At 43.9% G+C, this 15,498-nt stretch overlaps 1 protein-coding gene across 1 annotated transcript in view; it reads left to right on the forward strand.

The window, feature by feature from the left end:
• Positions 1-14,080: 14,080 nt before the first annotated feature.
• HEXB (hexosaminidase subunit beta) overlaps positions 14,081-15,498 on the forward strand; it is a 28,191-nt gene continuing 26,773 nt past the window's right edge. Inside the window, exon 1 of the mRNA XM_072606353.1 lies at positions 14,081-14,413. Within this exon, the coding sequence (XP_072462454.1) occupies positions 14,181-14,413 (233 nt within the window). The 5' untranslated portion in view covers positions 14,081-14,180. The remainder of the gene's footprint in view (positions 14,414-15,498) is intronic.

Consider the following 15,498-nt stretch of genomic DNA (forward strand, 5'->3'; position numbering starts at 1 on the left):
CAAGCCCAGTCGTTTTTTTCACTGTGCCACACTGGGTCTAATTCCCAGCCATTGCCTATAACAAATACTCCCCACTGAAAAACTGGAAAGCAAAGGAGAACATGGAAGAGAGCTAAACTCTGGTCTGAAAGAATAACTAGGGACAGCCCTTCCCTGGAAGGAGCTCTCCCTCCACAGTCCTCAGTGATACTTAGAAGGGATGCAGCATCTTAACCCCTACTCCAGTCATGCTTCCCATAATCCCCAGTTCTCTTTCATTGAGATGTATATATTCATTCTATCTATTTTGTGAGGGAGGAGGGGCCACCAAAGCTCCTCTGACCCTTTCCATTTTCCTCCTTGTGGCTGCCTACTCTGCTTGCTCCCAAATACCCTTTATTAGTAGGTGGTGGGTTCCTTGTCTTTGGAGGTCTTTAAACAAAGGCTTGATTTTCACTTGTTGGATACAGTACACTCGAGATTTTTGTTCAGGTTATAGGTTGAGCAATAGTTCAGCCCATGAGTGACTTTCATCTAAGATTCTGTGCTTCTGTATTTGATAATATCAGTAGTGTCAGTTGTACAGACCATTGTCAGATATCATCTGCTTGCTTCCAGTACATGTGTATGGGTTTGGGAGTCCAGCTTTGGCCCATGTGTGACTCGTTGAGGAAGGACTTGGATTATTGATGACTTTTCCATCAGCTCTGTATTTTTACTTTCTGTGTACTGATTTATACATGTAACCTTGGACAGGGACAGAGATTGTTTTTGCTATTTCGTTGTATCTCCAGCACTTAGCATAGTGCCTGACACATAGTGAGAACTTAATAAGTACTTGCTGATTGATAAAAAATCCCCTAATTTCTACTGAGCCAGAAGAGCTCAGTAGATGATAGTAGAAAAGGGCTTTCTTCCCTCCCAGCTGTGAATCATCTAGAGTTGGTTCCAGCTGGGTCCCCAGAGTTGGGTGGGAGAAGGGGCAATTGTCCTGGATCCCACCTGGCCCCCATGCGGCCATGAAGGTGAGGCCGTCCTTTATTTTCTGTCTGTCTTTTCCAGATCTTAGGTAAACAAGTATCTCATAGTGCATGTTTCCAAGACTAGCATTGACCTTGTAAATCCAAAAGGTATAACAGCTGTAGTGATCCCCAAAGCAACAGTGACTGAGGGCAGAGGAAGTTTCTGTATCAGACAATATAGCCACTGTCAAAAGAACAGATCCATGTTATCAGCAAAGGAGTGCTAGGATGGTTACCCAGTGCAGTGCCAACATGAAATTTAAAATGCATTATTTGTAGTCTTGCAAAACTGTTATGATGATGCTTAAATATTAGCCTTATAGCTTATTGTAACTATAGTTATAAGTTAAATGACTGGATTCTGTTAAATTTCTTAATTCTGTTACTGTATTGTGACTGTCTCATGTTTAACATTTCTCTAGAAGAATAAACCACGTCTTTAAAAAAAAAAAAGATGTCAGTTGATGACATGGTTGGAAAAAAATAATAATGCTATCTTTCATTGTATTGAGAAACAGAAAACAGAATAAGGACTGACCACATCTGTCGTACTGTGTTCAGTTCTGGGTATCCTTGCTTAGTAGGAACATAAAACATAGGTTGGTGAGTGTCCAGCAGAAGGCAACTAAGATTGTGACAGGACCAGAGAATATCCTCTATGAGAATCATAGAAGGAACTGGAGATGTTTAGCCTAGAGAAAGAAATCTTAGGAAAAATATGGTAGCAATTTTCAAGTATGTGAAAATCTGTCCTGTGGAAGATAGCGTCTACTCAGCTCCAGAAATAGTGGGTAGGAGTCACAAAGGCAACTTTAGACTAAATGAAAGGAAAAGCTTCCTAACAGTTAGGGATACAGCATGCTTCAAGAGGCTGTCTTTGCCAAATCATCTACCTCCTTTGTCTGCACGAATGAGTACACTATCTTCATTCCGACCCTTCTCACCTCCTGCCAAGAGTATTATAAGACTCCTCGTTGATCTCTCAGCTTCCATTCTCATTTTCCACTACATCCAAGCTGCCGAATTGATGCTCCTTAAACATCAATAGTCTGACCACTCCTCTCTGGCTTCATCAAGTCTAGTAGCTCTCTTGCTTCCGGGATGAAATACAAAGTTCTATTCAGCACTTAGGGCCCTTCATCATCTTGCTCCCAACTGCTTTTAAGGACTCACTGTACATTGCTTTCCTTCATACATTCTAATCTAGCCTAACTCATTTTTTTTTCTGTACATGAGATTCTATTACCCCGTGCCTAGAAGGGACTCTCTTCTTACTTCCACCTTTTAGAATCCCAAACTCAAATCCCAAACTTCAAAACTCAGCTCAAATAGGGAACCTATATGGATTCCCCAGTTGCTACTATCACTTGCCAGAAATTGTTTGTCATTTTTTGTATTTAATTGGTGACATGAATGTTTTTCTTCTCTCCCCATTAAAATATAAGTTCTCAAGGTCAGGAACTATTTTATTTTTTTTTCTTTGTATTCCCAGCACCTACCACAGTGGCTGGCACATAGTAGGTGCTTAATGTTTGGTTAGTTGAATTAATGAGCTCCCTTCTGTAGGCTTCAAGCAGAGATTAGACAGTCATTTGTTTGGGATATTGAGTTAGAACAGATAATCTCTGAGATCCCTTCCCCATTTGAGAGTCAGGTTCTTTAAGTTTGTGAGCTGGTGTCATTTAAGAATCTGACACTGGGAGTCTGGAAAGAACAAAATAAGGAGTAGATTCAGTGATGGTGAAAGGGAAAATGAGTTAGTGTTTGCTGCTACTTTGAGTGTGGAACTGAGGTTCCCCAGCTGTGCAATAAGCGCCGAACCTCATTCTCAATCATTTCTCCCCTCCCATCCATGCACAACCTACTTACCAGCACAGAAGAACAGTGATGAGAAAGTTGGATCAAAAATCAGGAAGTGTTTATTAAGCTTCTGCTACGTGCCAGTCACACTGCTAGAAACTGAACATACAGGGAAAGAAAGGAAATAGTCCCTGCTCTCAAGAAGCTTGCATTCTATAGAGGAACACAATCTGTATATGAGTATATACAAAATAAATGTGTATGTAAGATATGAGTGCCCAAGTAAGATATGCATGACCATATGGGTTGTTTAAACATATTGATATGCTAATCATGTGAACATGGTTCTCAAGTGACAGACAGGTATTTCTGGAATCTGGCTGACTGTTCCAGGGGTGACTGGTATTTCTGTCTTGAGGGGAGGAAGGTAAGGGCTATAGCCAAGCACTTGCTGCCTCCTTGCCTGTCCCCCAAAGGGGGCAGGACTAGAATGTCTCCTCTAAATATTGCTGGGGTAGGGGCACAGTTTGGTTCGGCACCTAGTCAAAGCCATAGCTCATGGGCTGTCATTCAGGTTTTACATTTTATTACCCAGCCAAAGGATGTTACTTAAAATAAAAGACTTTTAATCAAAAACTATAGCAAGTAACATAAGAAAAGATCCACCTCTTTGCCAGTCTTGTGATCGCTAAGCTGCTGTCTGCCTCCATGTCCTGAGGTGCGGAATGGGAAGATGCTGGACAAGGTGAATATGAAATAGGATAGAAAATGAGCTTGATTATATGATGACAGGAAACTATTCACTGTGAGCAATCACACTTCAAGAATACTGATGATGAAGCGTGTCACATAGCCTGTGTCAGACAGACGATGGATTCAAGATGTAAAACGAGATACGTTTGGGATATGACTAATGTAGAATTTGTTTTGTTTGATTAGGCGTGTTACAAAAATTTTGTTTTCTTTTTTTTCCACTTTGGGTAATGGAAGGTGGGAGACAGAATTAGTGCTTGCTGTTGGAAAAAAGAAGTATTCTAAAAGTTCTTTAAAAAAAAGGAATTACCCATTGCTTATTTGGCAGTCATTCTTAAATCAGTTGATTGTATGGGAAACCACCAACTTATTACAGAAAGTCAAAATTAGTGCAAAGCTAGAGGAAAGAATAAAAATGAGAAAGTTATGAAATGCAGTTAAAACAGTCTCAACTATAATGTCAAAAATGGGATGTAAATGGAAGAAAAATATATTGATTATAGTAATCATATGTCCAAATGAAACCCCTGAAAAAATTTTAGGGTAGTGGGCAGGGTGGGAAATGTTGGGGAGTGATAACAACCAGCCATGGCACTTAGGCACTCAGACCTAAAAACCTAGGCCCGTAGGCTCCAAGGTCACTAGCACTGCATTGCATGACACCAGACGGCCTGGAAGATCCATTGCTCAAATCTGAAAGATCCAGAGGCACTAAACTCTAGAACAGGGATGGGGAACGGTTTTTTAAAATTTGGATTCAATCAAAAAGCTGTACTTAAGGATCTAAAAGATTACCTGTGGCCTCAGGACTGCAGGTTCCCAACCCCTGCTCTAGAAGGTGGAGGTCACAAGAAGAATATAGCTGATCTAGGATGAGACCACCCTCCCTCCTCAAAAGTACACTCCGGGTGGAGCCAGGCCCTGGCATAAAGACCCAAATCAAAAACTAAAGAAACAGATAAGGAAAGAGACAAAAACATGAACCAGTATCAAAAATTGTTGTAGACCTTGAAATACCATAAAACAAGGGCTCTTAATCTTTTTTTGTATCATGGACCCCTTCTCAGGATAATGTTTTTAAATGCATAAAATAAAATGCATAGGGTTTACAAAGGAAACCAATTATATTAAAATATAATTAGATGATTAGATAGATATATGTGTATAGATAAATAAAAAGTTAATGATCCCCTAGTTAGGAACCTCTGCTCTAAAAGGACTGAGTTAAACAACTGGACAGACCCAAAGGAAAAAAAGGACTTTCCACAAAAAAGAACCAAACGAAAAATGAAAAATGAAAGCTCTGGAATAAAGAATTAGAGAATAAATGACCTACAAGAGAAAGTTGCAAACCTTTCCCAATTATTGGTCTCACTGCAAACTAGAAGGGACCAAATGGAAAGCAATGACTGACACAACAGAAGTTAAAATAAAAAATTGTAAAATTGAAGAAAATGTAAGATGTGATATCAAAAACAACTTACCTGGAAAAAGAGAATGTGAAAATCACTGGATTCCTTCCAAACAATAATAATAGTAACTGGCATTCACACAGAACCTATGTGCCAGACACCGTGCTGAGTGCTTTCCAAATATCTTGGTTTACCTCCCAATGACCTTGTGAGATGGGTGCCATCATTCTTATTCTCACTTATATTTATGCACCTATCCTATCCTCCTACTTAGACTCCCTGAGGGTAGGGACTGCAACATTTTTCTTCTACCTCTCTTGGAACTTTTCATGACTGGCACTTACTGGAAGCTTAATGAACGCTTGTTGAATTTCACTGGAGGGCACAGATGCTACCCTTGATGAATTCACATAATGAGCAAAGCCCATTAAACTGGAGACTGTGGCCTAACTTGCTTCGGCATTTGACTTGGTACTTGCCTGGCAGATAGATAGAGCATTTATTAAGTGCTTACTATGTGCCAGACCCTGTGCTAAGCACTTAGAGATAAAGTACAAGAAAATGAGATGATCCTCACTCTCAAGGAGCAAACATTCTGAAAGGGAAAGACAAAACGTAAAAGAGATTTGAAAAGCTTGAGGGGGAGAAAGGGCTGAAGGGCTGCTCTGGAAAGTAAGCTGAGTCTGGGAGTGAAGTGACCATAGTACTGCCATGACATTCAACATAATCACTAGCATGTAAAGGTCTTCCTGCCTTTCTAGCCTTACGTACATTACTACCCTTCACACACTCTTATCATCCAGCCAGACCATCTTTCTTCCAATACTCAATACAGTTATCCCTTCCATATCAAGGGGGTTAGCCCTCCGCCCAACCCCATCCCACCCTACCCCCACAATCTGGAAAATCTGTGAAAAAAAGTTTTGGCCTTTCACACCAGATAAGTCTTAATGATTACTGTATTAAAATATAAAAATGTTATTATAAAATACTATATATATACATATATGTCATATATATTCTGCATTTCTGAGTTTCTAAACTTCTTCTGCATCATCTGCTGGCCTTTACTCTACAGCTTCCACAAAGCTTCCCCAAAATTCCCATTTAACTTCTTACGCCAAGCCTCAAAACCACAATATATCGAAACCATGATGGGGAAAATTGCGATGCAGAAGGATAACTATACTCCATTGCCAGTCTCTGTATCTTTGTCGGCTGTACCCCAGGCCAAGAATGCCCTTCCTTCTTACCTCTACCTCTCAAAATCCCTTCAATACTTCAGGTACCACCTTCGGTAGGAGGCCTTTCCTCTTAGCTAGTACCTCTCCCCCAAGTCACACTGTGCCTGTTCTAAGTGTATGTGCACGTCTGCCCCATTAGAACATAACTTTCTTGAGAACAGGGATTGATTTGCCATTGTCTTTGTATCCCCAGCTTCTAGCGGAATGCAAGGTGCCAGGCAGGCCTTTGAGAAATACTTGACTGACTGCGTTTAGTGATTCTCCAATGTTTTGGTCTCAGAATTCCTTTAGATACTTAAAAATTATTGAAGACCACCCCCCCCAAGAGCTTTTGTTTATATATAATATACATATATATACATATACATGTGTGTTTATGTATGTGTATATGTGTATATATGCATGTGTATATATGTACAATATTCACTGTATTAGAAATTAAAACATCTACTATTATTATGAAAATAGTTTTGATCTTGGGGACCTCCTCAAAGGGTCTGAGGGACCTCCAGGGTTCCTGGACCCATACTCGGAGAACCATAAATGTTTGTGGAAATGAATTGACACCTTGTTTAATTTTGTTCCAGAGAACAGATTCTTATTTAATTCAACCTGGCCTTCTGAACACTGCAATAATTGATGGTACAGGTGTCTCTGTGAGAGATGATCTTTGAGGATCTCTCTCAGGACTGAAGTCTCTTCAAGGGGTTAATTGTTTCTTGTCTGGTTGAAACATTTGCAGCAGGTTAACCTTGTAGAAGAAATGTTTCAAAATATTCTGTACTTTCCCAGACAACTCCCTATATTTTCCCAGCCTTCTCCCACTTGTTTTCAGGCACATAGCAGGGAGGAATAACACCTCCCTCCCCCCTTCCTTTTTTTTTTTTTTTTTTTTTTTTTAGGGCTAATGTGTGAAAACTGTCTTTGTTCTCTGTTGCTGGGGTAGATTGCCTCAAACAGATTGTACCCTCAGGGCTTGCACCAATGAGCCCTGAGGAAGGGGGCTAGGGAGGGGGGATTGGTTAGGGCCTATGTAATCAGCTGAGCTAAACACAGCTCGGCTCTCTTCAGATGGTGCCATCTTTCCAGCACTCTGAGGGAGCCCTTTCTCAAGAAAGTCAATAAATGAACTATTCTTTTTGGTAATATCTCCGAGTCTCTGATTCACTGATAAGGGTCTCTGTACCCCGTACATCACCAATATATTTATACACAATATTATAAAATAATGCCAGTAACAGATGTGCCAAATGCATGTCCCTGATGCACACCACCAACACACTAACAAGACAATAAGAAGAAAAATTCCCTTTGTTGAAAATAGATTTCAATTCTATAAAATTCACTCTGTTTCAAAGCCCTTAGCAAAATCCCCTTCCCTTCCCAGTAGAGATGTGCCAGGAAGATAAGGAGTAGGCAGCCAGGCAACAGTATGGAGTGTGTGTGGGTGTGTGCGTGTGTGTCTGTGTGTGCCATGATCTAGGCACACAGGGGTGACCCAACTGCTTTCAGGCCACTCTCTGGGCTTTCTCCAACTTCAGATCAGTCTCTGACCCCCTTCCTTCTCCCTGTGACTCACTTGGGCCAGGCCTTTGCTAGGATCCATTCCAAAGACTTTCATTTTTCTTTTGCTGACCTTCACAGCCCTTCCCCCTCAATAACTTCTCCTTTTGGCCCAGATTCCCTCACTTCTCCTCCTCTGGCTGCCATTTACCTCCCTCTGACTCTCTCCTTCCTGCTGGGGCTCTATTGTGTTCTCACCAAGGCCTTCCTTCTGGATCCCAGAAGGTCCAGCCCTCTCATTTTACAGGGAAAGAAACTGAGGCCTGGAAAGGGCAAGTCCCTTGCTCCAGGAATAAGTGGCAGATTCAGGATTGGAAATGCAAGCTTCTGAATCTCCCACTCCATGCACCAGAACCCAAAGAGGGACAGGGTACCCCAAGACACAGACACCTCACCCTGACCAGGGAAGCCCATCCCCATGCAATCCTACAGACCTTCCCTCACCCCGGGGAGTCTAGTGTCCCCCAGGGAGAGATAAGACAGGGCAGGGGCCAAAGGGAGTCCCTGGGGGAAGCGGTGTGTGGGGGAACCCCCTAGCCCTTTCCCCATGCAATCCTACAGACCCCACTCCACCCCAAGGTCCCTGAGACATGGGAAGAACATCCCAAGTCCATAGTGTCCAGAATTCCCAAGGATCTCCCCCACATCTGACAATCGAAGGGCCTCTACCTCCTCACTCCCCTTTGGGACGGTGCCCATTCTGGGTTCCCTTACACCAGCTCAACATCTCCCTCCATCCACTGTCTCCAGCCCTACCTTCTAGGGTCAAGCTGTCTTCCAGGTAGCTTTTAATGTAATTATTAAATAGTAATTTTTTATCTTTCACCCAGGAACTCTAAGGGTCTTCCCCTCCCCGTTTGATTTCTTTTTTTTTTAATTAAAGGTGCCATCCCTTGAGTAACTATTTAAAGAAGCCTATTCATTGAATGGGACCATACTCAAGCACATACATTGGAGGATACTAGGCCCCTGCCTAAGGACCCTTCTGGACCCTCCTGGCTTCAGAGTGATTATCAATAATCACTGTTGTTGTTTCCCTCCCAACCAATTTTCTTTTCTTTGCCTCCATAAGTGGGCCATGCCCTGGCTACTTCTTAAACAGGCCTATTCAATGAATGGGCATTACCACACCCTAAGAGAGTGCCTGCATAGACCTTGGTCTAAAGGAGCCAAGGTCTCCCAGTGCATACTGGGTCATTTCTAGTCATCTTGATGAATATCTGCTCCCTGGACCCAGATGACTCTGGAGGAGAAGTGAGGCTGGTGACCTGCACAGCCCTCCCTCACTCAAAACAAAGTCAAATGCAAGTCATGTCATCATTTCTCTGATGGCATGGTCTTCTTCAGAAAAAGAAAAGGACGAACACAATAACAATAACAACTCTTCACTCAGTTCTTAAAAAGGCAAGGTCTATTCCCTGAATGGACATTACCCCACTTTAAGTGAATACCTGAAAAGGCCTTTAGCCTAAAAGGGCTGGGTTCTCCCACTGCATCCTGGGCCATCTCCAGTCATCCTAATGAATATCTTGTCACTAGATTCAGATGGCTCTGAAAGAGAAAGTGAGGCTGGTGCCCTTGCACAGCCCTCCCTCCCTCAAATCAAAGTCAATGCAAGTCATGTCATCATTTCCCTGATGTCATGGTCCTCATCAAAAAGAAAGGACAAACACAACAACCTTGTGCAGGAAATGCAACAATAAATAAGACAAAGTCTCTCTTCTCAACAAGTGTATGGTCTAGTAGTAATGGTGACACATACACAAATAAATTTGGTGCAAAATTAGAAGTAGGCTTAGTGATACCATGGCCACACCTGGGGCTTCAGATACTGAGTATGACCTTAAAGAAAATATATACTCTTCTAGGGATGCTCATCCCCTGCCATTCAGGGCCATATATGAATCCAGTACAGGGGCCTCATCTCCAGGTATTTACTGGCAGAGTCTTCCAGCTAAAATGCTCTGCCACCTCCACCCCTTGCTCTACTAGGTTTGATAAGCAGGCACCCACACAAAAACCATTGTACATCATCACAGGACCCTGAAGATTGGCAGGTCTTAACTTCCTAAGTACGTCCTAAGCCTATGGATTCAGTTATTGTCTACAGAGGTGAAAACATCCTCCTATTGTTCACACACTTAGGATAACTTGGCTTTCTCTAGAAGATACTGTTTGCAGAGTACTCTCTGGGTGCCCCCACACACACTTCTTATGTGTGTCTGCAGTACTTAGCATAGTAGCTGATTAACAAATGTTTATTGACTTGAGTATTGGTCATGCCACTCTTTCTAGTGCTGGTTGCTCCTTTCTTGATTAAGAGGAGACAACATACTCTTTGTTCCCACAATAATGTCCAAATTCTCCTTCTGCCACCATCATTCAGCAACCTCTTGTTTAAGGGTCCCTCCAAAAAAAAAGATCTTCATTTAGAAAAGTCAAGGTCACCCACTGAATCCCAGGGCCATCACCAGTCATCCTGACGTTTGTCTTGCCACACAATTTCAGTGACTCTGGAGGAAAGAGTGAGACTGATGCCTTTGCACAGCCCTGCTTAACTTACGTCCAACTGGTGCATATATGAAGACATCACTTCTTGATATTCTTGCTCCTCTTTGAGCAGGAAGGATGAGCAATGGCCACAAGGTTCCTGCCATCTGTGTATCTCCCCTCTTCCAGACCCCAGTGGTTATAATCTACTGCTTACTCTTCTTCCTTTCTCAGAGAATTCATTGCCTGGCTTACCATATTCCTCTCCCTCTTACTTGGGGTCTTCAACATATGTGTTGGTGGTCCTTCAAACACCCTGGCCACCAAGTTCATCATTTTCCTCAATTCTCATGACCTAAAACTTCATTCTACCTCAAGGATAGTCATAGCTTCAATTTCCATTTCCTCCATGGTGCCAGCTCCACCATTTTCAGTTATGAAATTCCCCTCTCTGATCATATCCTGGCCTTCCCACTCTCCCTCTACCTCTCTCCTCCTACATCTATTCTTCATCTCTACTGTGACTTCTAGTACCTTCACTCTTTTCTTTCTTCTCCTCACCCCATGATCCCTGTACAGGCCTTACTTTCCTTCTTTCCAAGTCTTGACCCCCTTGTTAACTCATTGTACTGTACATTATCTTCCACCCTTGACTCCTTTGCCCACTTGCCTTCCCTTATACAGACTTCGGTAATCCTCAGTCCTGAATCACATCTACTAACTGCCTTCTATGCTCCCACCTCATGGAGAATGCTACTGGAGAAGTGCTGACAGGGTACATGACCAACTTATGATATTGAATCTCAAGTGGACACTCACTGCTGCACAGCAATAATTTTAGTCTTCATTGATTGATGCTATAATATGACTCACAGTAGCTATTCCAAACCTTCCTTTTCCAATTCATAGTCCCAACACCATTCCTACCTCTGCCTTCCTTTCTCAGCAGTCACTCTTTACCTACTTTACCAAAAAAAGAAAAGCCATCTGTTAGTAGTTCCTAGAAAAGAAATAAAGGAGCATCAATTAAATATTTCAAAATACACAGAAAAGAAAAAAAATTCAAACACAGACAAACAAATCAAGCTACATAATAGATTCATAGTTTCACATGTAGTCCTTTTTTTTTTGTTCTCTGTGTATGAAAATGTTCATGCTTGTTAAATTCATTTAAAAAAGGTTTAAAAAGAATGTTCCAATTGCATTGTTGACCATTACTTCCTCCTAGATATTTCCTGCTCTCTTGGCCTTTAGTGCATTATCTACCCCGCCCCTTCCCTCGTATATACCCAGGGTTGTCCTGGGTCCCCTTTTCTCTCTCTCTGCCTCTTTCTCTGTCTCTCTCTGTCTCTCTCTCTGTCTCTGTCTCTGTCTCTCTCTGCCTCTGTCTCTGTCTCTCTCTCTCTCTCTCTCTCTGTCTCTCTCTCTCTCTCTCTTTCTCTCTACTTCTGCTTTCCAAGATTTTATCTATTTTCCTGGATTCAATTATAACTACCCAGATGTCTCTCAAATCTATATATATAGTCCTAATCTTTTGAAAGCATCTCAAATCATCTTCTGACTAAAACTCTCCTAAATATCCTGTAGGATTCTCAAATTCAACATATATCCAAAGCAAAATTCAATATTTTCACCTCTCTAAATCTACTCCTCGTTTAAAATTTTCTGTTTCTGTTGAGGGTGCCAATAGTCAGTCAGCAAGCATTCATCAAGTATTTACTATGTACCAGACACCATCTTTCCAGTCACCTAAGTTTATAACTTCAGAATCATTCTCAGTTCTTCCTTATAGCCCTTGCCCTCCGTATCCAAAATGAATTGCCAAGTTTTGCTGATTTTTCCTTCTCTCAAGTCCATTCTCTCTCCACTTATACTTCTATCACCCTAGGGTAGGCCCCTGTAACCTCTTACCTGTACCACTCTACATTCCGAATTGGTTTACTTGCTTTCATTATGCCCCATTCTAATCTATCTTAAACTGTCAAAATAATCTTCCTAAGGTGGAGATCTGACCATGTCATTGAACACTGACTTGGAGTCAGGGGACCTGGTTTTGAATTTAGTTTTGTTACTTATTAGCTGCATGACCTTGAACAAATCACTTTCTCTAGGTGTCAGTTTTATCACCTATAAGATGAGAAGCCTGGATTATAGATGATATAGCTCTAAGGTCTTTTGTGGCTCTGAACAATCTGGAACTAGAAAACCTTCATGGAGGAAGTGGCATTTTGAGCTGAGTCTTCCAGATAGCTCTGGAGGGGGAAATGAGAGTCAGAAATCACCATCCAGATGTTGTGTTTCTTCTTAATTTTTGAGGAGGACCATGACATTGGGGAGATGATGTTGACTTTGATTTGAGTGAGGAAGGGATGTGCAAGTTCACCAACCTCACTTCCTCCTCCTGAGCCATCTGGGTCCAGTGGCCAGATAGTCATCGGGACCACTGGAGATGACCTAGGATGCAATGGGAGATCCTGGTTGTTTTCGACTCAGGCCTATTCAGTTACTCACTTTTGAGTGAGGTAACTCCCTTTCAATGAATACGCCTCTTTAAGAAGTAAGTGAGGGATAGTCCCTTTAATTAGAAAAAAGGAAAAAAAAAATCAAGCTGGGAGGGGAAGACCCTCCGGGTTGCTGTTCCAAAGAGTAACAGTTACCATTGACATTCACTGTAAATCAGGAGGGTCCAAAAAATAGGCATTAAGTGGAGCTTGGGCAGGATCTATTGCGGTTGAATATCTGAGCTTCAGAGTGAACTGGAGGGACAGGAAAGGGAAAGGATGGGAAGGAAAGGGGAGGGGAGGGGAGAGGAGGGGAGGGAATCTAGCCAATAAACCCTGGCCATCAAAATTTACCTCCCTTTGGAGAGTGGAACTGGCGGAACTGAGTTACTCAGCTAGCTGGGTCCCCATTCAAGGGAACTCGGTTTACTCTTAGGTTGTGTTTGTCCTTCGTTTTTGAAGAGGACCATGACATCAGGGACATGGTGACATGACTTGCAGGATCCAATGGGAGACCCTGGCCCTTTTAGGCCCTTTCAGGTACCAAACGAACGTAATCCTATCAACAATACACAGAAGGATGTGACAGGCCTGGGCCTGGAACACAAAAAGCAAGCAGATCAAGAATGTGTTTGGAAAATGACTAGTTTCCTTTCCAGCAGAGAAAGTCAGGAGGACAATTCTACTCAACAGTGGAACATAAGCAGAGATCTGCAGATAAATGCTTAAAAACAGGCTCTGGGAGGGAAAAAATGTAAACGCAGCCCACTTAAGTTTGTTCTGCTTTTCTTTTCTAGACAATCAACAAAGCAATAAATCAAGCAGGGGTGTGTAGCAGTTCCAGATTGCCTAAGTGACCATTCGAAAAGCCCCTAAGAGCTGGCGCAGCAGCTGGCTGCGTAAACAGGTAGAGAAGGCATGTCCAGCGAACCTTCCCACCCGCAGCGCCTAATCCAGTGCCTGGTCAATTGTTTTTTAAACCAGATGTGACTTCATCGCGTATGGAGCATCAGGTGAGCGTCTTACTCCACCTGTGCAGATCCGAACCTTTGATATAATGGCCTGGGAGCCCGCCAAAGCCTCCGAGCCCGCGTGGGTCTAGGCTAGAACTTGGTGCCTCGGCCCTCGCCCTGTGCCCACGGGGTTCAGCTGCTTTTCACAACTGCTCAGATGCAATCCTCCGGCACCCAAGGCGCTGAAGGCGCTGCGCCCCCGGGGTGCCCAGGCAGGCCCACACACAGCCCCAGGCCCCCTCGGCCCGCTTCCCGTTTGGGCCAGCGGGACACGAGATGGGTCACGTGAGGAAGGCGGGGCCGGGTGAGGGAAGGGGTGGCCTTGGGGCGTCTCCCGAGCCTCAGCTTCCCCGGGGACGCAGGATAAGAAGCCGGGGTCTGCAGGAAGCAGCCGAGCCTGGCCATGACGCTCCCGGTGCTGTCCAGCAGCGCGCTGCTGCTGGGGCTGCTGCCTCTGCTGCTCGGACCCGGGGCCCCGCTGGCCGCCGCCCGCCGCCAGGCTCTGTGGCCCCAGCCCGCGTCCGTGCAGCAGTCACCCCGGGTGCTGTACCTGTCCCCCGACAGCTTCGAGATCGCTCACGGCCCCCACTCTTTCGAGGACTCCAATTGCTTTCTGCTGGAGGAGGCTTTCCGCCGGTAAGAACCCATCCCCCATGCCCCTTCTTCCGGGTGCCTGCCTCCCGTCCTCGGGGAGTCGAGGTTTGCACCGATTCTCCAGAGCTGGAAGTGAACGGGAAAACTGCTGGGGCCGGTGCTGCTTGTTTTTGTGGCAGGGTGCGCAGGATACGCAGCCCCTGTTCCGTAGATTCTCCAGGGCAGCCCGAGATCCCAGTCCCGGACTAGACACTTAACCTGTATGGCTTCTGTTTCCTTTTCTGTAAAATGAGGGCCCCTTCCAGCCCTGATGGGTTGTTATCCTGTGAGGACAAATAGCCTTTTTTAAAACTTGGTTTTTCGAGGCAGTGTGTGGAGGTGTGTGACACTGCAAAGATGTGACCCAGCCTGAGAAGAGGGAGAGGGTAGGGTGAGGACGAGCCCTGAAAACTGGGAACAGCAGTCTGTTGAGGATAGTCTTGAGAGAGGTGCTAGATTGAATGCACGTCCTCTGTGCGGACCAGTGGCTAGTGATTCTCTGCAGCCTGTGAAATAAGTAGCAACAGCAACTTGGAAAGATTTTATAAAGATAAGTTGAAGAGGCAAGTGGGAGAAAGGCCTTCAAAACTCAGGTAGTAGATAAAGTGTGTTGAAAAGCTTCATTACACCACATTCTGGATCTAGTGGGAGAAAGCAGAGAGTCCAGGTGGCCTCCCTTAAGGGCCTTCTCTGTCACTTCCTAACCTGTGGGACTGTGGGCAAGTCAAATCTCTAGAAGGAGGATGGCCTGCGAGGTTGCCTACTGCCCTAAATCTCTAGTCCTCTGAATAAGAAAATTGAGGAGGGGTCCTTCAGGGTTTATCGTGTTCCTGCTTCTGTATTCTGGGTCAACATAAACACTGGCTTAGAATAGAAAGAGAACTATTTGGGGGGCTTTTTGTTGTCTTGTTTTGTTTTGGAGACTGGGTTTCCCCATCTCACTCAGACTGGAAGGGCATCAGCCACTCACTGGCCCAGTCCCAGTGCTGATTGGCAGAGAGACTTCACCCTGCTCTGTTTTTCTCACCTGAGATGGCTCACCCCTCTGCTCCTCAGGGCCACCACATTGGTGTCATTACTGTGGATAC

This window comes from Notamacropus eugenii, chromosome 4, assembly GCF_028372415.1.
Source record: "Notamacropus eugenii isolate mMacEug1 chromosome 4, mMacEug1.pri_v2, whole genome shotgun sequence".
Classification (NCBI taxonomy): Eukaryota; Metazoa; Chordata; class Mammalia; order Diprotodontia; family Macropodidae; genus Notamacropus; species Notamacropus eugenii.